Source organism: Lynx rufus, unplaced genomic scaffold (assembly GCF_022079265.1).
Source record: "Lynx rufus isolate CCGP_SWC_20201006 ecotype Redwood Valley unplaced genomic scaffold, mLynRuf1.p SCAF_4, whole genome shotgun sequence".
NCBI classification, from domain to species: Eukaryota; Metazoa; Chordata; class Mammalia; order Carnivora; family Felidae; genus Lynx; species Lynx rufus.
In genome coordinates, this window is record NW_025814856.1 from 151621949 (window position 1) to 151644494 (window position 22546).

At 35.6% G+C, this 22546-nt stretch overlaps 1 protein-coding gene across 7 annotated transcripts in view; it reads right to left on the bottom strand.

Moving 5' to 3' along the window:
* The window catches only part of CNOT4 (CCR4-NOT transcription complex subunit 4), a 148103-nt gene that overhangs the window by 68324 nt on the left and 57233 nt on the right, over positions 1-22546 (bottom strand). For all 7 annotated transcript variants that reach the window (XM_047097675.1, XM_047097677.1, XM_047097674.1 and 4 more), the window contains exons 2-3: positions 15080-15345; positions 1421-1618 (exon numbers count right to left, since the gene is read on the bottom strand). In XM_047097675.1, the coding sequence (XP_046953631.1) occupies positions 1421-1618; positions 15080-15253 (372 nt within the window). In that variant the 5' untranslated portion in view covers positions 15254-15345. The remainder of the gene's footprint in view (positions 1-1420; positions 1619-15079; positions 15346-22546) is intronic.

Genomic DNA, 22546 nt, shown 5'->3' on the forward strand with positions numbered 1-22546 from the left:
AGAAGGGCCCTTTTTTTCTAGTTAGAAAAAAGACAAGAGTTGAAAGGCGAAGACAGAAGGACTGGTGCAAAGTTGGAGCGGTGTTCAAGAAAATGGTCAAAAGTGAAGTGGGATTCTGCCTGCCTGAGGAATTAAAAAGAAAAAAGAAAGAACTGGCTGTTGAGGTTGAGTCACAGACCTGAAATGAGCTCTCATCCTTAAGAGCCATTGCTGAAAAGTCCTTTCCTGTGGAATTCTAGACCAACCCCATTGGCTTTGCAAAGAACCTGGTCTCCTGAAGGACTCATGCAACCCACTAAGGCCAGCATCCCTGGACTTAGGTCCAAGTAATTCTGGAGTTGCCTCTATGTTTATTGCCAATGAGAAAAGCCTTCTTGGTAAGGTCTCTCTGACTTTCTCTTCTACTGATCTCGAAGCCCTTCACAACCTCAATTACACAGTAAACTTAATGTTTACACTCGTTAAATTTCATTCTTCTTGGGCCATTAGCCCACTTAGCCAAGTGTGAAGATTCCCACCTCCCTAAGCATATTCACTATAACCTTCCCTCTTAATGGGTACCATGAGGAATATTACTCCAAATTCTTCTCGAGGGGTACCTTTGGCAGAGCCCCCAAATCCAACTCTCTCCTACTCAAGTAAACACTCTGGCTGTCAATCAGCTTCTATCTGCCCTTCCATCAATCTAGTCAGCACCTCCTAATACATCAGAAACGAAAACTTAGCAGATATACATCCAAGGGTATCAGGGAAAGTTATGAGCTCAGTGTTACTCTTACAGCACTGGTGGTGAAAGGAGAAAAAAGAGGTAATAAACAGGGGTAATAAGGTCTGCTCTGCCTCCAAACACACACCACAGAACCCGGTCCATTATTTTCCTTCATCAAATTCTCCCTCTTTCCCCAAACTTGGCTTGAAATGAATGAATAAAGAATGATGGTACAGCGTAGCAGTAGTTCTCTAACTCTTCTATAAGCAAGAATCACTACTTGGGCAGGATTAAAAAAATACAGCTCTGTAGTGGATTCATGTAGCTGCATGCCCAGGACGATCCTTACACAGCTACAGAAAAGAGGAAAGAAACAGAGTAGTCATATCACATGCTAGCCATATAGCAATACAAAACAATTATCCAACTTTCACAGATTATTAGCACTAAAGGAGATTTTAGAGATTTAGCTCAACCACCTCGTTTTACAACTAAAGAATAGGAGGCCAAGAAAGATAAAGACACTTGCCTAAGATCACAACTGGCCATTGGTTGCTTAGAGAGAATTAAAATATCATTTCCCATTCTCTCCTAAGTTTTAATAATTTCAGGGAAATCCTGGAAATAGGCAAGGTCAGCTGTTATTTCCAAATAAGATAAGCAAAAAAGAAAAAAATGTCAAGTTGAGAAAGAAAACACAAGAGGGCTTACCTCAGGGTCTGCTAGGCGCTGAGACAGACCTACAACAAAGACGAGGTTTTTTTGTACAACACGTACACTAGCCAAATGTTTGCGATTTTCTGATATTTTCTGTTTTCTCTCATTCTGTTTCTGTTTTTTCTCATTCTTTATCCTCTGCAATTCTTCCTGGGAGAGTGGTTTATAAACTGCTGGGTCTTCTGGATATGGCTTTAAGCACAAAACAAAGAAGTTAGTATTAAATATGGAAAGACATAAGGTATATACATAAACAACGATCAAATTCTGGATGATGGGTATGTGGTTATTTGTTGCATCTCCCTTTTTCTCAATCTTTTTTTTTTTTAAGTTTCTTTATTTATTTTGAGAGAGCGAGAGAGAGAAAGAAAGTGCAAACAGGGAAGGGACAGAGAGAGGGAGAGACAGAATCCCAAGCAGGCTCTTCGCTGTCAGATGTGGGGGTTGGACTCATAAGATGTGAGATCATGACCTCAGCCGAGATCAAGAATAGGATGCTTAACAGACTGAGCCATGCAGGGGCCCCTCTCAATCTTTCAATTGCTTCAAGTATTATTTATTTAATAAATTTAAAATTATACAAGTTTTTAAAAGATATTTATCTTTTTAGAGCTCAGCACAGACTATTTTTAGCACTAAACTTAAAATACTCCAGAATTACAAAGGTTCTACAATTTAAAAAAATACAACGGTGGTATTCCGTATAGCGTCCAGCAGAGTTGACAGGAAAAATCAAACACCTAAGGTGCTGTGGAAGAGGCAAAGAGTAGAAGTTACCTCATGTAAACATGGCTTTATATACTATTTTCAATAAGCACTTAATGAAAACCTACTATGTGTTAGAAGATTAACGAAGTGCTTATTCTTCAATTCATTCTTAGAGGAAGATAAACGGGCAAATAAACAACAATCTGTAGGTTCTCTGGTTCAGGAGTTTGACTTTAGTTTCAATACTTATTAGCCATGTGGACTTAAGCAAGTCAATTAAATTCTATGTCTCAGTATCCTCACAAGCTGAAAATAATCTTAAAGGTGGGGGTAAAGATAAAATAAAGCAATTATTGGGGTGCCTGGGTGACTCAGTCAGTTAAGCGTCTGACTTAGCTCAGGTCACAATCTCTGAGCTCGTGAGTTTGAACCCCGCGTCAGGCTCTGCACTGACAGCTCAGTCTGGAGCCTGCTTCAGATTCTGTGTCTCCCTCTTGCTGTCACTCCCTGTTTGTGCTCCGTCTCTCTGTCTCAAAAATAAATAAACATAAAAAAAATTCACAAAAAAATAAAGCAATTATTATCATGACTGGCACATAGTAATCCCTCAATAAATACTAGCAATTCCAATGTTGTAATTTTTTCCTTTTTTGTCATTATAATATTGTTTTCCTTGCTACTGTTAATGCCAAAGCTACCGGTTGTCTGAATAAGAGCTGTGGACTCACACTGCCTGGCTTTGAATCTTGGCTCCTCTTTACCATCTGAGAGACCTTGGCTAATTTATGTGACCTGCCTGCCTCAGTCATCCTTTCTGTAAAATAGGAATCACAGGACTTTATTAAGAGGGTTTCTGTAAGAGTCACAAAAGGAAATGCATTAAAGTGATTAAGACTGTGTCCTATACATAAGCATTCAATAAATCGGTTATTATTACTACTAATAAAAAATAGTTAATAAATAGAAGACAGGACACATTAAATACAATCATATCTAAATGTGGATACCCAGAGATCCCAGAAATAGGAAATTGTGCCTATCAGAATACAGGAGTGGGGGCTAACAGAAATGATGACCTCCAGGAAAAAAGTAGGAACAAGGTACAATGGAGAGAGTATCCAAAAGCTTGAAACCCTGCTATGCTTTTAACATAAAGGCACTTTTCATCTTTTCCTATGTAAGTAAAACACAAAAACAAATAAAACCCCTCAAATTTGTGAACACACTCAGATTAATGCTAAAGGCAATTGAGAGAGTGAGACTTTACTTTACGTTCCTCGGCTTCTACTGGTAATATCAGAAGGTCTCCAAAAACCCTGTTCTTCAATCTTCAGACATTCTTAGTGGTCCTGCAGGATCTAAGCACCCATACCATTTGATTCCCACCTTTAAAAATCTGAATCTTCCAGCTAATTGGTCCTAAGTGACATACTCTAACTTCCTTGCGAGTGGGAGGCAAATAAAACAGCTGACTTGGTAATCCATGACCCGAAGTCTGTCTCTAGGATGAAATATAAAGCTAGTAGTGCACATTTTAGGAGCTCAATAAATATTTGCCAAATGAACACCAAGCTACTCTCTAAAACTGAAAAGTTAGCAATGCTAATTTTCCTTTTTAAAAAGTCTTAACTTTTCTAGAGGTTTCACAAAAAGTAGGAGAAGCATGCATCCCGTGAGCGCTGCTCCACCACACATACACCACCGTAAATACCTCCTCAGCAAACCCAGGGACAGGAAACTTAACAAGCTGGTACAAAGAGTGGAGGAAGAGAGGTGGACTAACAATGAGACAGAGACACATAATCTGAATAACTGCAGAAGAGTGTGACCTACAAAGCGAGCAACGATAGTACTGAAGATGATCATAAAGAAAAACACATCTGGTCTACTTTTTGACTGAAACACATACACTAAACTTAATTTTCTAGAAATATAGCATCAGATGAAAAATTATAAGCAAGGGAGCTTTCTTTAAATATATTATTATATGTTATGTATCAAAGGAGTGTGAAGTATGTCACCTATGGAAAAGCAGTTTTAATGTGTAAAACATTTTTAATAGTGTTAATTTGATGATAAACTGCCAAACTATTAAGGTGGTTTATAATATAAATCACTTATTTTCTAATATAATATAATATAATCACTAACATATCACTTATTTTCTTTCATCTGTGTAGTTATGGTCCCACTTCTACTTCTAATGTATCTTTATGTCTCTTCTCTTTATTTTCTGATCTGACCTGCCAAGAATTTGATTATTTTATTGGTCTTTCAGAGAACCAGCTCTAACTTTTATTGAAATATTACTTTTTTCTATTTTACCAAATTCTGCTGAATCCCTGCGCTTCCACTATCACAATGTTTAATACTCTCTTTTGGTTTCTTAACCTGCGATAAGCTCACTCATTTTTGTTCTGTTTTCCAATAAATGTATTTACAGCTTTAACTTTGCCTCCTGCTAGAAATGATGTAAACTACCATATAAAGCTTTATTTTTTAACCAATATCTTAAAAATGATAAATGATCTGCAGTGAGAAGTCCCAAGCCAATTTCTGTATAAAAGTCAAAATCCAGAGAGGTAAGTGTAAAGTCTTTGTAACAACACATGGGGAAAGAGGGACAGCATTCAAAGCCCAGGGCCAGACCAAGATGAAGACTCTTTGGGGAGATCATCTCCATGTTAAGCTGAGACCCAGGCCTGTTAGTTTCAGGGTAAGAACAAACTACAGAGAAGTCAGAACAAGATAAAAAAAAAAAACAAAACAAAACAAAAGGGGGATAGAAGAAAATTAGTTGTTGAAGGAGAAGTTGTTGAAACCAATCTTAGGAAGATTTGCATCCTGGAGACTTAAGGTCTTTATACTTGGCCCCACCAAAGACCATTATGCTTGAGGCATCCCTAATGGCAATGTTCACAGTATCCAGCAGAAGCCAAATCAAAGTCTCTCTAGAGGAGGGCAAATCTACCTTGGACCCTGGAGAACCCTACAAATAATTCAGTGACAACAACCAGGAAGCAGGCAGGCATAGATAATCAAGCACATAAAGAAAACAACATGAACAACAACCAGTAGAAACATTCCTCACAGACTTTAGTGGAATTACTGGATACAGATTTAAAAATAATGCTTATCTGTTTAAATAAATATATGATAAACTTGAAAGTATGTGCAGGGTATAAAAATCTATTTAAGATATATCAAGCATGAAAAAAGAACAAACATTACTTCTAGAAAGGCAAAATTTTAGAATTCAATAGACATATTTAGCAAAAGATGACCAAAAACAATTCAAACACAATATGAAAGATCAGAAGAAATCATCCATTAATGCATTAAGGAAAGAAAAAAAAAAAAAAAAAACCAAACGAACAAAAAACCAGAAAGGAAATTAAGAGACATGGAAGGTAGTAAAAAAAAAAATCTGAAAAATATTTAATCAGAGTCCCAGAAGAAGAAAGAGAATAAAGACAATATCTGAAGAGATAACTGATTTTTTTTTTTCCCCCAGAACTAATGAAACTCACCAAGGTACAGATTTAAGAAGCCCTATAAACCCCAAACAGGATAAATAAAAAAGAAATACACAACTGAGTTCTTCTTTTTGGAACTGGTTAATATTTCCACTGTGGCCTAAGAGTCAATTTTTGTGTTCACTACACTTGTATTTTAAAGTTTTATACTAATTTGGAGTGCCTGGTTGGCTCAGTTGGAAGTATGTGCCTCTTGATCTCGGAGTCATGAGTTTGAGCCCCATGTTGGGTGTAGAGAAAGTAAATTAGTACTTACAAATAAACAAATTAAAATAAAATAGGGGTGGTGCCTGGGTGGCTCAGTTGGTTAAGTGTCTGCCTTTGGCTCAGGTCACGATCTCATGGTTTGTGAGTTTGAGCTCAGCATCAGGCTGTCTGCTCTCAACACAGAGCCTGCTTCACATCCTCTGTCCTCCTACCCCCACCCCCTGCTCCTCTCCCACTTGCCCGCTCTCTCTCTCAAAATAAACTTTAAATAAATAAAGTTTCGTGCTAATTTGCACAAAGTTGGATGCATGTACAAACACACATATGCTTGCTAATTGTGTCATTCAATATTTTCCATTTCCCTTTATTTGGTCTACTTCATCTATCAAATTCTAAAATACAGAAGTTAGAAGTCTCTCCTTTATGAATGTGGATATAGTTTCTCCTGGTATTTATATCAGCTCAATATACTTCCATGATCTACTGTTAAATAAATAAAATTCCATGACTTTAGGGACCTTATAGCAGTAAAAATAATTTCTTCTTTTTCTTTTTAAAATGTGTTTGATCTTGATTTTGATTATGACCAAGACCAGTATTATTGCACTTTCTTTCCTATGATTTCCCTAGTTTCATTGATATTTTTCTGTGTATGTTCCTAAACAGTTCTACAAGGTTTACTGGGGAAAAAAGTAATCTCTCATTTTCTTCCTTCCCCGAACCTTTTCTTCCTTCCTTCCTCTCATTTTCTTGCTTCTCCCTAGAAATAATCCTGTTAGACTCTTAGATGATTATTTTGTCATTTACTATCACGTCATTAAATAAAATGCTTGTATGAGTGCTACTTGATCTTTTTAGTTCTAGATATTATCATATTACACAAATTGAAAGCTTTCTTTCACCCAGCCTAACCATACATTCCAACTCTACTTTCTTCTTTAACAAAGTATTTTTTTTAACTTTGTTAAATGTTTATTTATTTTTGAGAGACAGAGTGTGAGTGAGGGGCAGAGAGAGAGGGAGACACGGAATCCGAAACAGGCTCCAGGCTCTGAGCTGTCAGCACAGAGCCCAATGTGGGGCTTGAACTCGGGAATGGCAAGATCATGACCTGAGCCGAAGTCAGATGCCCAGCCGGCTGAGCCACCCAGGCACCATCAATTCTACTTTCTAGCCTTCCACCCTCATTTGGGTTAGGTCAACACTCACAATTACATTATTATAAAGTTCAAATGTTATTTATATACTTCTACCTTCAGCCATGACACAGGAGATAGTAACAGACCAGGCCTACCAGCATAATCAACTAGAAAATGAGACAAAATACATGAAATAACTGCTTTCAGACATCAAACAACAGGTACTGAACAGCAAATCTGTGTCCTCTGAGAGAAGGGAAGTAACACAGATGAACACGTTGAGGGTCTGTCCCAGCTTTCTGCTCTTCTGGCACTTAGTAGACCCCTGGCTGGGCCAACAATCACACTGAGCAGAGGTGACAGTGACCAAAACCTGAAGAGGCTGAGGCAACTGAAATTTATGGGGCAAAATATCACAAAGAGGGAAATGGTCCAAAAAGAATTCCAGAAATCTGCATAGAGGAATCCTGTGACAGCTAGTGTCCATTGGCGGCTCTCCAATAAAGATACTCTGATAGAGTCCAGGTCAATAACGAATTTGGAGAGGAAATAAAACAGAAGTAATACCAACCACGTGTAAATTTTTTCAGAATATAGAAGACGAGGAAACATTTCCTAACTCGTTTTATGAAACCTGTATTACTGTGATATCAAATCTAAAAACAATATAAATAAAACCACATATAAATACCTCTCATGACATAGACATAAAAATCTTTCTGAAAACATAAGCAAATTAAAAACAAAAACAGTAGTATATCATTATCAAATGAAGTGTATCCTTGGAAGGGAAGGCTGATGCAAAAATCAATCAACCTAAAGTACCATTTCAACAGAATGAAGGAGAAAACACATGATCATCTCAAAAGAAGCATAAAAGGCATTTGACAAAATGCAACACCCACTCATAATAAAAACTCAGAAAGCAAGGAAAACGTCCTCAACTTGATAAAAGCCATCTACAAAAAACTCACAGGCAATAACATACTTAATTGTGAAATACTCAACTCCTTCCCACTAAGACTGGGAACAAAGATACCTTCTATTCTTACCACTTTATTCCAATGTTATACTGGAAGTCTTAAGGCATCTATTTAACAAAATCAATTGTTCTATGTATGAACTGGAAAATCAAATTTTTAAAATACCACATGCCAAATCTCAACAAACATAAAATAGTTACAGGTAAATATAACAAAACATGCTATATACTACTCCATATGCTGAAAACTACAGAACATCGTTTTATAAATGTTTAAAACCTACAGAAATACAAAGATAAACCTTACTGATGAACTAGATGAGTCAACATTTTTAAGATGTCATTCTTCCTCAAATTGACTGGTTTATTCAATTCAAGCTCAATCAAAATCCCAGTAGGTTTTTTGGATAAAATTGCATACTAAATAAAAAGCTTATGTGAAAATGCTAAGGTCTTAGATGCCCCAAATAAATTCTATAAAAAATAAGTCTGTGGGGGTGCCTGGGTGGCTCAGTCGGTTAAGCGTCTAAATTCAGCTCAGGTCATGATCTCACAGTCCATGAGTTCAAGCCCCGCATCGGGCTCTGTGCTGACAGCTTGGAGCCTGGGGCCTGCTTTGGATTCTGTGTCTCTCTCTCTCTCTCTCTCTCTCTCTCTGACCCTCCCCTGCTCATGTTCTATTTCTCTCTGTCTCAAAAATAAAAACATTTTTAAAAAACATTAAAAAATAAGTCTGTGGGTGGATGTGGAATGTATTCTAGAAATAAACTTACACATTTATGAGCAACTCATTTTTAAGAAAGAGTTCAAAGATATTCAACAGTGAAGGAATAGTCCTTTCTACAAATGCTGCTGTAACAATGTATCAGTAGTGGGGGGAATATCTGAATCTCTACAACATATCTGAGCCATGTAGAATACCATTACTTTTCTTTTCCTGCACAACTTTTGTTTGCTCTGATTAGATCTGTACATGTTCATTAGTAATTCAACCACCAAATGTCCTCCAAATGTTGCAATGGCCTCACAACACATTTCTCTTTGAAAACACCAAGTGTCCTCTCATTTTTATCTTTTTGTAAACCGCCACCCCTTGCAAATTTCTGATCTGCCACATTTTGAATTGGCTGTCCTTATATGAGGCACAGCTGCCATCTCTCCTATCATCTCAGGAATCCCATTGTAGTCTCTCTTGTGTTTGATTACCTCTTTGCTTTATCACACATACTCTCTTCATTTCTTCATGTTGGTGACGCATATTGTGCAGTAGATTCCTGAGATAATCTCAGGAGAGAGATGCACGGAGGGTAAAAAAAAAAAATTTGAGATCTTTCAGGTCTGAGAATGTCTTTTCATGTACCTTCACAATTAACAGACAGATAAGGAGTTCTAAGGTGAAAATAAATTTCCTTCAGAAGTATCTTCTAGCTTCAGGACTTGCTTTTGAGAATTCTGAAATGATTCTGATTCTGGATGGTCATGTGTAACCTACTTTTTTTCCTCTTTGGGAGCTTGCAGACTTCTTTGTTTTCAGTTTTCTGTTATTTAAAAATAAAAAAAAGTTTGTGCCTGACACTTGATAGGCCTTTTTAATCTGAAAATATGTCCTTTGGTCCTGGGAATATTCTTCAATCATATTTTTGAAGATAACTTTCCTTCTGTCTAACTGTGGTCTATTTCTAGAACACTAACTTATTTGATATTTAACCTCCTGGATAGATCCTCAAATAAAGCTCTCTCTTCTCTCAAATACTCTACCTCCTTTGTCTTTTTGCACTGTTTTTCAAGAGATCTGCTCAATTTCACCTTGCAACTCTATCCTTATTTCTGCTATATTTTAATTATCAGTAACAATGTTTATCCTTCACTGAATTTTTTCAGACTATCTATCTTGTTCTTATTTCACGGATGCAGTATCTCCTATTATTTCTGAGATGAAAATAATAACTTTGACAAAGTTCTCATCTCCTTGGCCATTATGGTTTCCACTGTGAGTCAGTGTTGTATGATGCTGCATCAGTACCTGTGTTCCCAGGTATTTTTGTCTGAAATGCTGCACTAAAAGAACATACAAAGGCAGTCTAAGGAATGACCAGGTAGCCTGTGACTTTGTTTAGGGAAATACTAAGGTCCTTCTGAACCCATTAGGCTCAACAACTAGGACCGAACAGAAACATTAAACTCTCCTAGTTTTTAAAACCTACCCACCTCTCTGCTTCTCAAAACTATTAAAGCAAAGTGGACCTTTATGCAAACAAGCAGGTTTCATTTGTGAGTCCAAACCAGGGCTTCCTTCAACGAACTCCTCACCTGCACTTCCAAGTTTATTTAAATCATCTCAATTTGCCATTTCACAGTGTGACCTCTACAGGCCACTTTCCCAGCAGAGTTGGGCTATGTGTGAATGGCGGCTTCCTGGCCTTCTACAAGCCTTGGCAACACTGTGCTCCTCTGCGTTAACACAACCGCAGAGGCTAGTCTCTAGAGACATACAGACTTGCTGGTCCCTGAGATGGGCTGCTTCGTAACCACAGGTGGCACGTGTGCTCAGCACACTCTCTGGCAAGGCTCAGCCGGGTCTCAGACTCCAAGACTCTCCGTGGTCTGCACCGGCTGCTGTCCATGACCCACTCCGGCCGGGAGACAAGTAGAAGGCAGGTCCAGTAGTCAGGAGACCAAGCAGAAGTCCCAGCAGTTGTGGTTACGTTAAGTCAACAAGAAACCGAAAAACTTCTTCCGGGTCTGACTTAACAATAACCACCCCAGCTAAAGATTATAACTTGGAAACCCAAAAGGACGTTGTCTCATAATTCTTTTTTTTATTTTTTTTATTTTTGGTTTTTTAAATTTACATCCAAGTTAGTTAGCATATATTGCAACAATGATTTCGGGAGTGGATTCTTTAGTGCCCCTTCCCCATTTAGCCCATCCTCCCTCCCACAACCCCTCCAGTAACCCCAGTTTGTTCTCCATATTTATGAGTCTCTTCTGTTTTGTCCCTCTCCCTGTTTTTATATGATTTTTGTTTCCCTTCCCTTATGCTCATCTGTTTTGTCTCTTAAAGTCCTCATATGAGTGAAGTCATATGATTTTTGTCTTTGTCTAATTTCACTTAGCATAATACCCTCCAGTTCCATCCACGTAGTTGCAAATGGCAAGATTTCATTCTTTTTGATTGCTGAGTAATACTCCATTGTATATATACACCACATCTTCTTTATCCATTCATCCGTCGATGGACATCTGGGCTCTTTCCATACTTTGGCTCTTGTCGATAGCGCTGCTATAAACATTGGGGTGCATGTGTCCCTTCGAAACAGCACACCTGTATCCCGTGGATAAATGCCTAGTAGTGTAATTGCTGAGTCATAGGGTAGCTCTATTTTTAGTTTTTTGAGGAACCTCCATACTGTTTTCCAGAGTGGCTGCACCAGCTTGCATTCCCTGTCTCAAAATTCTTTATGAGAATTCGCACCCTTAGATAATCTCTCATCTTTTCTATTGATCCTTTCTCGTGATCTCAGCCAGTATTATTTTGTAAATAGCATTCCATATGCTAACTCTCAAATTTATATTTCTATAACAGAACCAAACTTGAATATTTACCAATCTATCCAATATCTCCACTTAGATTTCTAATAGAAACCTCAACCTTAACATGTCTAAAATTGAATTTCTGATCTTCTCAAAAAACCTATTCCTACAGTCTTCTTCATCTCAATGGCCATCCTTTACTTAACAGTTGCTTTATTCCAAAACCTTAGTCACCATTTCTTCTACTTGTCCTCTATAGTGAATATCAAACTTTATGAATCTTTGTATGTCTGAAAAATGTTTTTTTTTTTTAAGTTTATTTATTTTTAGAGAGCGAGTGGGGAGGGGCAGTGAGAGACAGAGAAAGAGAATCCCAAGTGAGAGAGAGAGCCCGGTGTGGGGTTTGATCTTACAAATTGTGAGATCATGACCTGAGCAGAAATCAAGCGCCACCAAGGTGCCCCTGGAAAAACGATTTATTATGTTTTTACATATGAATGAAATGGACAATTCTTCAAAGTTATTCACCCTCAAAACTTCGGGAAAAAAAATTCTCTGTAAAACAGAAACAATGGTATCAGTTTTATTCTATAGTCTATGTATTTTTCTCCCATAAGCTTTTAGAACTTTGTCTTCTAGATATTAAAAATTTCACAATTATATAAATAGATGTTAACATTTTTCAGTCATCTTGTCTCAGACTCACACAGCCCTTCTAAGGACAACTGCTTTTCATGTGAAATTTTCTTCTAGTGGTTTTGTATTTCTTCCCATTCATTCTTATTTCACTGTTTCTGTAGCTTCTCTTAGCAGATTAGAAAACAGTGTATCTTTTTTATGCTGCTGAACTTTTCTTTCATGCTATTTTCTATCTTTTTTTTTTGTACTATATCCTGCAAAAAAAAAAAAATACTCAACAAGATCTTCCAACTTAATTTGTTCTTTTTTTTTCTTTTCAAATTTTTATTTAAATTCTAGTTAGTTAACATACATTAATTTGTTCCTGTGTTCACTCTGTTCTTAGCCCACCCATAAGATTGTTCATTTTCAGGATCTCTAATTTGCTCTTTAAAAAATGTTCCTTCTACATTAGATATGCCATTCTTTTTTATCTGTTTGAGAAGCATCAGTGACACTTTTAAATGTTTCTTTCTGTTGGCTTACTTATGGTAGGTTCTTTTATTTACTGCTTTTTTGTGCTTCTCTTTCATAATGTTGGTATTCCTGAAATGTCTGTTAATTCTTGGTTGTAGCAATCTTTACATGTAAGAACTCTGTCAACCAGTCTATAAATGTTATTTCTGTTTACTGCAGGATGCTCTTTTGTGACTGCAGAGAGGACAAGGTGGTGGTATATCAATAATTCATCTTCTGAGCATAGGAGGTCTTAGTTCCTCCAGGGTATCTTCATCCACCTTAAGGCTCTGACCCAAATTTATAACCAGTGTTCCAGAGAGAGAGCATCTGTCTGTGCTACATGGCATAAAAGATGGGCTGGATCCATATGCTGCTTCAGTGCAACACTCAAGCAACCACACTGATATTTTCCTTAGGATCGTAAAGGCATCACTACTCTTACCTTTTCTCAGCAGCCTTATCTTGAGTACTTGTTGAGCTAATGTTTCTTTCTTAAAATTGATCCCAATGGTCTACTGTCTTTCAGATTCTCCACACTTGCTTGTCTTCCCAGAAAGGGACCCTACTATTGATAACCAACTTTGCTAAAATTATTTTATTTTATCTTTAACATGTTTCTACTTTTTTCTCCTCTTTCTAAGAATTTAAGGTGATTCTGGGTAATCCCTTAAAACTGAAGTGAATTTCTTTGAAATCTCCCCACATAACTGATTTTTCTCTAATGACAACTTAACAATTGGACTTTCTGTTAAGACTCTACTTCAGGGGCGCCTGGGTGGCTGAGTCGGCTGAGCGTCTGACTTCGGCTCAGGTCATGATCTCACGATTCATGAGTTCGAGCCCCGCGTCGGGCTCTGTGCTAACGGCTTGGAGGAGCCTGGAGCCTGCTTCGGATTTTGTGTCTCCCTCTCTCTCTCTGCCCCTCCCTAGCTTGCACTCTGTCTCTCTCTCTCTCTCAAAAATAAATAAACATTAAAAAAAAAATTAGAAAAAAAAAAAAAAAAAGACTCTACTTCACAGCACACCAAAAGAAAAAAAAGAGAAAGAGAAAGAGATAAACTTAATGAAGTCAAAAAAATTCACAAGCCTTATAGTTTTGGACTATACTAAAAGTCACCACTTTCAACAAAATAGTTCAGTACAATTATCTTCTAACGGAATGACCAGGAACCAATTTTTAAAATATGACTAAATGTTTAAAATCTACTAACACAAATTTATTATAAACTTTGACCAAAGCTAGTATTAAGGTTTCAGTTACTTTTCATTCACATTCTTAAAGTATATTAACTATACAAAAAGATATAATATATACATTATAAATATCTATTACAAATGTTATATATACTATATACAAATAAAGTATATATATAATATATATGTAATTATGCATATTATTTAACACTTAAATAGACCTAACCTTTTTTCATTCATGTAATATATACTGCATGCCCACTAGATTAAAAAACAACAACTCAATAATGCACTGCCTTCTGAGACATAATTCCTCTGGTAAGGAAATTCAGAGATAAAATAAATATCCTATTTATCTAAATAGATAAATCTAAAACACATTCCTGCTTTCTTGAAATTTGGTAGTAATGAACACAAGAGCTCTTTGAAATAGGTAAACAGTGAAGGAAGTTTAAATCATACTAACAGACACTGGAAACAAAGGCAAAAGAAATAGATATTTGCATTAAGCCCTAGGTCACCTTCAAAATAAAATGCAGCAATCCTACTCACTCTATTAAGTCACTCACTACACTGTAACTATTATGCCTACTTATTTAAACAAGACCCAGAAAGATTAAAACTCAGAGAATTTTTTAGCCTTATATTTGAATTTCAAACCTACTGCCCACTAGCTGATGATACCTGGGGACAAGGCACTTAAAAGGCCTACTTTCAACGTACAACAGAAATAGCATTACAGACTCGAGTTATCATAAGGACTCAACAAATGAGTAACCATTACCTTCTGAACCAGGATTTCTCTGTCATTTTAACCCATAACCTCTTTTAGTAAGCATCAAACCATCTTCCCTATTTTGTACTAGAAAATTAAAGTGAATTTCCACCCAGGTGAAAGTGTTTTTTCCAATTTCACACCATCCTACCTAAATCCACTGCCTCCCTACTCCTAATTCTCTTGAACATCCAGTGCTGCGGATCTTTTTAATCTCTCCAGATAGGAAAACTAAAGGTTAACCAGATAGATTATATGACTTTACCAAGGTCATACTATTTCATTGTATCTTAAAAATATAAGGCTACACATAAAACCGCCTGATGTTTGTAGATTCTTTTAAATCTACTTACTCATTAGGTTAAATAAATAAATAAATAAATCTACTTATTCATAAGCATGGGAGGAAAAAACTACACAAAGTTACTCTGAAGTATTTACCTTTCTACATGCAGGACAAAGCCCATTTTCATCAGTGCGAATTCGATGCCAACAAAATCGGCAAATCTGATAGCCACAGGTGCAAGGGAAAAAGTTGATATCATCTATCTCCAAGGGCTCCATGCAAAGAGGACATTCCACAGGGTCTTCCTTCGCATCAGGACTGCGAGACATCTTCACGATTATTGAACAGCAGCAAAAGTTTATAATAACTTAAGGGAGAAGGAAGTTCAGCACTGAGAACTAGACTGTAGAACTTCAAAGACCTGCATGACAAGAAACAAAACATACTGTTTACTACTGAAAATGGCATTTCAAGCATCAGGAATCATATTATCAAAAAATTTGGAAAATATTAAACAAATTCTGCTATCATCTCAGAAGAGATTTCAGAATGGAATTCTGAAATTTTTTTTTTTGAAGGTCAAAATGAAGTCTAGCATTATTCACCTTTTGGATTCAATATAAAAACAAAAGAACTTTCTTTTTTCTACATCTAGTACTAAATCACAGCACATTTTAGGGGAATAAATAATACACATCCTTAAAATACACTTTAAACAGTCTTTGACCTAAAACTTAGTAACACTGCCAACATAACCAAAGGAGTATTATAGTATTCTAAAATGTGTCAGAAAATAATTATGTTTACAAAATAAACATAAAGAAACAGAAAAGGTTTCAGTCATCTATAATTACATGTTAATATCAAACCTTTACCACAGAAAACAAAGACCTGAAAAATACGCCAAAGAACCCAATGTATACAACCAAATATGTATATTATGTCAATGAAAATTTCTGGTAAAATAAGCACATAAAAAGCATTTCCATGGTAATGCTACAAAATTGTACAAAAAACAGGAAGGGGAAAAGAACCAAATAGATCCCGTATTCCAAAGTCTTTTAAAAAATTAAACAATTTTTAGGGGTGCCTGGGTGGCTCAGTCAGTTAAGTGTCCAACTTCAGCTCGGGTCATGATCTCGTGGTTCATGAGGTCAAGCTCAATTCGGGCTCTGTGCTGACCGCTCAGAGCCTGGAGCCTGCTTTGGATTCTGTGTCTCCCTGTTTCTCTGTCTCTCCCCTGCTCATCCTCTGTCTCTCTCTCTGTCTCAAAAATAAATAAAAACATTAAAAAAAAACTAAGAAAAATTAAATGATTTTATATTTAAAAAATAAAAAAATAAACTGAGATACTCTATAAATAGTGGGTTTCAATGTGGGTTTTCTACATACCATAAAATTTCAGAATATTAAAAACCATAACATCTGAAGGGCATTTTAGAAAATGATTTGGTAATTTTTCTAAGATGTATTCCTGACAATGCCTGTGACTTCAAAATATCTCTGCATCTAGAAAAGAATATTTCAAGTGTTCCTTTTGACATGAAAGTCTTTTCTCCAAGGCTAACCCTGTAAATAAAGTCATTTTTAGAAAGGAAAAATAAATAAATGAATAAAAATTAAATAACTTATTGGGGTGCCTGGGTGGCTCAGATGACTCTTGGTTTACACTCGGGTCATGATCTCACAGTTTGTGGGTGTGAGCCCTACAATGGGCTCCAGACTGCTTGGGATTCTCTCTCTCTTCCCCTCTCTCTGCCCCTCCCATCTCTCTCTCTCAAAGTAAATAAATAAACTTAAAGAAAAAAATGAATTACTAAAATTAATTTATCTCTTTAGATTATGGACAATTGAAAATACCTGGGTAATAATCTAGGTTAAAGTCAATGGTAAATTAAAACATTAGGTTGAAATCGCTATTTTTAACAGTATGCAAAATATAAGTCAATGCCATCTTTATCAAAATAACTCAGGTTTGTTTTTTTTTTTTTTTTTTAACATAATTCAACAAACTGATTCTAAAGTTTACACATGAAAGAGTAAATGCATACAAATTGCTTTGAAACTTCTGGGGGAAAATGAGGGAATTTGTGCTGTCAGATACTGAACTAACTACAAAGGAAAAGTAATTTTAAAATATGATACGGAAAAAAAATAAAATTTTGATATGGGAACAAATACAGACAAAAAATCAATGAACCTAAATAAAGACTCTAGAAACAGAACCATGAATTTATGAAATTTTAATATTTGGTAAAAGTGACAGTACAAATCAATATAGCAAGGAGAGACCAGTTTAAAAAGCAATAATAAAATTCTGTTTTATCTATTTTAAGGAAAAAAATGGTATATATCTATTCTATTATCAAACCCGAATCATCTGTATAAAGATCCATACATTGAAATAAACAGACTAAAGTATAAGAAAAAAAAATAGAATTTTTAAAAGTCTTGTGATACAGAAGGTCTTCCTAAGCGAAAACAGTAATTCAGAAGCCTTAAAAGATAGATTTAGCAATGTAGAAAGAAAACAAAAAAAATTAAAGGTAAGCAACAGAGTAAAGGATATATTCACTACATATAATGAAGTGTTAGAGTCCAAAATATTTCAAAAAGCAATTTTAAAAAGGCAATTAAGTCAAACAAAATAACGAGAACAGAAGATGATGAGTAATTCACAGAATTACAAATTAATTACAACATATGAAAAGATGATCAATCTCTTTAGTTAGTAAATAGGGAGACAACACTTTCCCCCCATCACCCTATCAAAGAAGATAGTCTCCTCAGAAAGTAAAGATTATCACTGATCTAAATTCTTTGCAGAGGAAATGAGAGCACAAAGAGTACCTTGCCTTAAGTTGTACAGCTATTAAGTGGTGCAACCTAGATTTATTCCAGGAAGTCTTAGCCCCAGAATCCGTGCCGTTAACCATGCCTTCACACCACCTTAGAATCTATCCTACAGAAATACTTGCACCTGTGCACCTAAGTACTTTGCTCTGTGATTTGCAGCTGTTCCTAGAGAACTGCAAAGTAACAGTCCATCAGCTGGGAAATCATTAACTAAATAATGATATAGCCATAAACTGAATATATCAAATCAGAAGCTATTACATACAGTTTTGAGTTTTTAATTTGTAAAAGCAAGCTGGAGACTAACCAACACAAATATACAATTACTTCGATATAAATATGTAAATCCTGTATGTGTATATATTTGATGTTTCTCTAAGAAAATAAAGCACATAAAAGATTTTACACAAAACTGTTACCATGTCAAAAAAGACAAAATGGAGGTAAGCAGGAGAGTTTTTTTCTGAAATTTATTTTATTTTCAAAATTTTATTTTAGAAAAACATATTATCTGATTTGTTACAAAATATTTTTGCATTTCAAACACAAACCTTAAAAAAAAAAGGAAATTACTTTCATCACCTTTTGAAAAATTAAGTTAAATCTGTCTTTTAATAATTAGAAGAAAAAAATGAAATACTTTCCTATCATTCTATATTTTAAAGTAAAAGTTTTTTTTTTTTAAAAAGACAGAATACGTATTTATAAACAATTCAGGAATCCTGGTTTGCAAGAGCCAATTGTGTCACTATCAGTTTCTTCACATAGAAAATGGGGTTTAGAACTAATTTCTAACAGCTCCTCCAACTTGAATGTTCCAAACTGTACCTGTAGAAAACACACACTCAAACACTGGCTTCACCAACAGGAAACTAATCAAGGGGTGCTATCTACACTTCTAATGTACTTCTGACGACAGGACATTACTTTCATAACAATAGCTTACTCAAGTTTCAGTGGAGTAATTTATGGGATGCTGGGAAGGAAAACAATACACTGGGATTTATGAATTGAAAAGCTTTCTAGAGTAAATTACCATAAATAAAACATGACATACTGAAGTTTGCTTTTTGATTGCTTCTGTTTCATAAAAAATTTTTAAAAGTCTGCAACAGTATGTATCTTCCAGTTTAGAGGAAAAGGGACAAAACAGCAAGAAGTCCCTTAAGATGATTAATACAAGTGCAAGTGCATTTTATACACTTCTAGTACCATGGAGATCTGCCCAAGTAATCATATAAATGGTGAAATCTAAGAGGGAAGGCTAATGTGGTAGAACATTGGAATATAAGGTAAAAGAACAGATTTCTGCCTCATCCCTTCCACTAAATAGCTATATAATCTGGGATAAGACACTCAAAAGCCGTAGGATTCAATTTTTTCATCTGAAAAATGCTGAGATGCAAAATTAAATGAAATTTCAAGTATAGAGAAATTTCCGTTAAACCCACTGAACTAAGCTTTAAAATTTTTTTGAATGTTTATTTTCAAGAGACAGAGACAGAGACAGAGACAGAGTGAGTGAGCAGGGGTAGGGGAGGCGCAGAGAGAGGAAGAGACACAGAACTCTAAGTGGGCTCCAGGATGTGCTGTCAGCACAGAGCCCAACCTGGGGCTCGAAATCACGAACTGCGAGATCATGAGCTGAACCGAAGTTGGAAGTTTAACCGACAGAGCCACCAAGGTGCCCTGAACCAAGCTTTTAAAATAAGCTTTGCAATAAACTCTCTCCCCTCCAAACACTTTAGCCCAAATTTTCATTTAGGGAAGAATAATTTTATTTCATAAGCCAGTCAATTAATATTAAAATAAAAACAAAACAAAACAAGGGGCGCCTCGGTGGCTCAGGTGGTAAGTGCTCAACTCTTGATTTCAGCTCAGGTCATGATCTCAAGGTCTGTGAGTTTAAGACCCACATCAGGCTCTGTGCTGACAAGTGTGGAGCCTACTTGGGATTCTCTCTCTTTCTCCTTTGTCTGTCCGTCCTGCACATGTGTGCACACTCTCTATCTCAAAACAAATTTAAAAAATTAAAAAAAAAGAATGCCCTTTCCAAAATAAAATAAAATAAAATAAAATAAAATAAAGCACAATTAGATTTATAAAGGGATAAGAGGTAGAAAGAAAAGATATTTTTAAATGAAAAAGGAAAGTCAATGACTTCCTAAATGAGGTGTGGGGGTTCTTAGGATAAAAGTGATTTGGTTTTGATTCAGTAACTGTGCAAAAAAAAAAAAAAAAAGTACATTTTCACATACACCATGTAAAATTCACAGTGACTTGGTAAGAATACATTACCCCCCTCTATATATGAAACTGAGGCTAAGTGGTGACCCTGGATATAAGTGCTAAACACACAAATCAAAAGTAAGATCCCCATCTTCAGAACCCATGCCCTTTCCAACATGGTTAAGGCAGAAATTATGATTAATGAAGCCACAGCTGCATATCTTGGTGTATGAAGTGCAAGTTTCCAAAAAGTAAAAATGTTACTTTTTCAAAAACTTCAACTACGGAAAATCTCTACCTCGTTACCTGAGTTCTTGTTCTCTGTATCAACTGCCACTAATACCACAATACAGTATAAATTCTGACATAAATAATAGTGCTCCTGAAACACCAAAGAGCTCACATTCCATATAGTAAGTACACATAATAAAAATCATGCCATGCTCAAAAATCACTCATAAAGTGCTGCATCCATGGATCTGTGCATAGGACCCTGTTCAAAAAATGTATACAAAAACATAACTGTAAGTTGCACTATAAGCTAACTAACTTGGATGTGAATTAAATAAAAATATTTTTTAAAATAATTAAATTAAATTTAAAAAACCTTAATTGTAAAATATAAAGTGCTGCAGCCACTATGGAAAATAGTTTGGTAGTTTCTCAAAAAGTTAAACAGAGAATTAGTATGTGATCCATTTCTGGATACACACCCAACAAACTGAAAGCAGGGACCTTGAACAGATACTTGTACAGCAAAGCTCACAGCGGCATTATTCACAATAGCCAAAGATGGAAACAACCCAAGTGCCCATCAAGAGATGAATGGAAAATGTAGTGTATACACAGATATTATTCAGCCATAAAAGAATAAAATTCTGATGCATGCTACAATGTAGATGAACCTTGAAAACATTATACTAAGTGAAATAAGCCAGTCACAAAAAGATAAATATTTTATGATTCCACTGATACAAGGTATCTAAAATTCTTTCACGCAGAAAGTAGAATAGAGGTTGCCAGGCTTGAGGGGAGGGAGAATGGGAAGTTATTGTTTACTGGATATAGAGTTTCTGTTTGGAATGGTAAAAAAGGTTTTAGAAACACAAAGTGGTGATACTTACACAGCATCGTGAATGTACTCAATGCCACCCAACTGTACACTTAAAAATACTTAAAATGACATATTTTAGCTTACATTTATTTTATTATTATAAAAATCAATAAAAATATAAACTATACACTTAAATGTGGTACAGAATAAACAGCACTTTTGAAAAAACTGAGTCTGTGGTTCCATATTTAAAGTCATTAATATTTTAATTTTTTTCCTACCTAGTAGCTTAATTTGTCATAAGTTAAATGTGTATATGATGCAATTCCATTGAATAGTTACATAAAAGTTACACTCCTGAATAAACTATACAACCAAAAGTATGCATACACTGTAACAACACATAATGGAAATCTATTTATAGATATGACATCCATACACACACTTTGATAAGTATCTAGAATAACATCTTAAGTGTCCATAAAAACCATACATTCAATATATGCACAAAACTATAAATGAACATGTTTTAAAATCTGTAATAAAGTACACCACCCCACTTAGAGTTTACTCAATTACTGTTTGTTAAAGAAATAAGAATTTCACAGTTATAAAACAGTCCGTTCTCAGTCCACTGTCACTGGAATGGAAACTTCAGGAAGGCAATTACCTGGTATATCGTATTTACAATGATATACCAAGCAGGTACAAAATGGCTGGTGGTAAATAGTAAGTATTCACTTATTTGATCAAAGAAAACTGAACAAAAGAAGGAATAAATTATTTGTTGCATGTCACTTATGACTGACAACCGTTTTCAAAAATCGGAAACAACACTCTAAGTTGTCCACTGTTTCTGTACTAGGCTTTTATCTTACAAAACATGTTACTTAAATATCAACAATACTTCTTCCCCTTTTAAATTAAGTACCAAACTACCAGCATACATATACCATGAATATACATACACTATGGAACTCAAGACTGTTTGTATGACCTTTAGGAGCAGCAAGAAGGCTTATCTGTGTTTTAGGAAATATCTACCTAAGAATTTAAAGTCTCCTTCATAAAGGTTAAGATGTCATTACACACAAAAATCAATTATATGGGACTGCCTTCTACCTCTCCACCAGTGTGTTCCTCATTTAGCAAATTATTTTACTTTTGGAAGATGTAAGTCAAAATCAGCATCCAAGTCATCTCACATACTATAACACGTCCCCTAAGTATTTTTCACAGAAGAAGAGGCAGCCAAGGGTGGAAGGAGATGAACAGAATCTTTCTCCAGTAGAAAGTAACCACCATGAGGGCAAAGACCGTCTTACTTATTAGCATATCCAAAAATCTTAAAATAGGTTCTGGCACATAAATATTTGTCAAGTGGAAGGAGAGCAAGAAAGAAGGAAGAAAAGGAAGGAAGGAAGGGGAAGTACTTGTCTACTCATCCATAAATGGGTAAGTACCTATTTTAAGACTCGCTGAA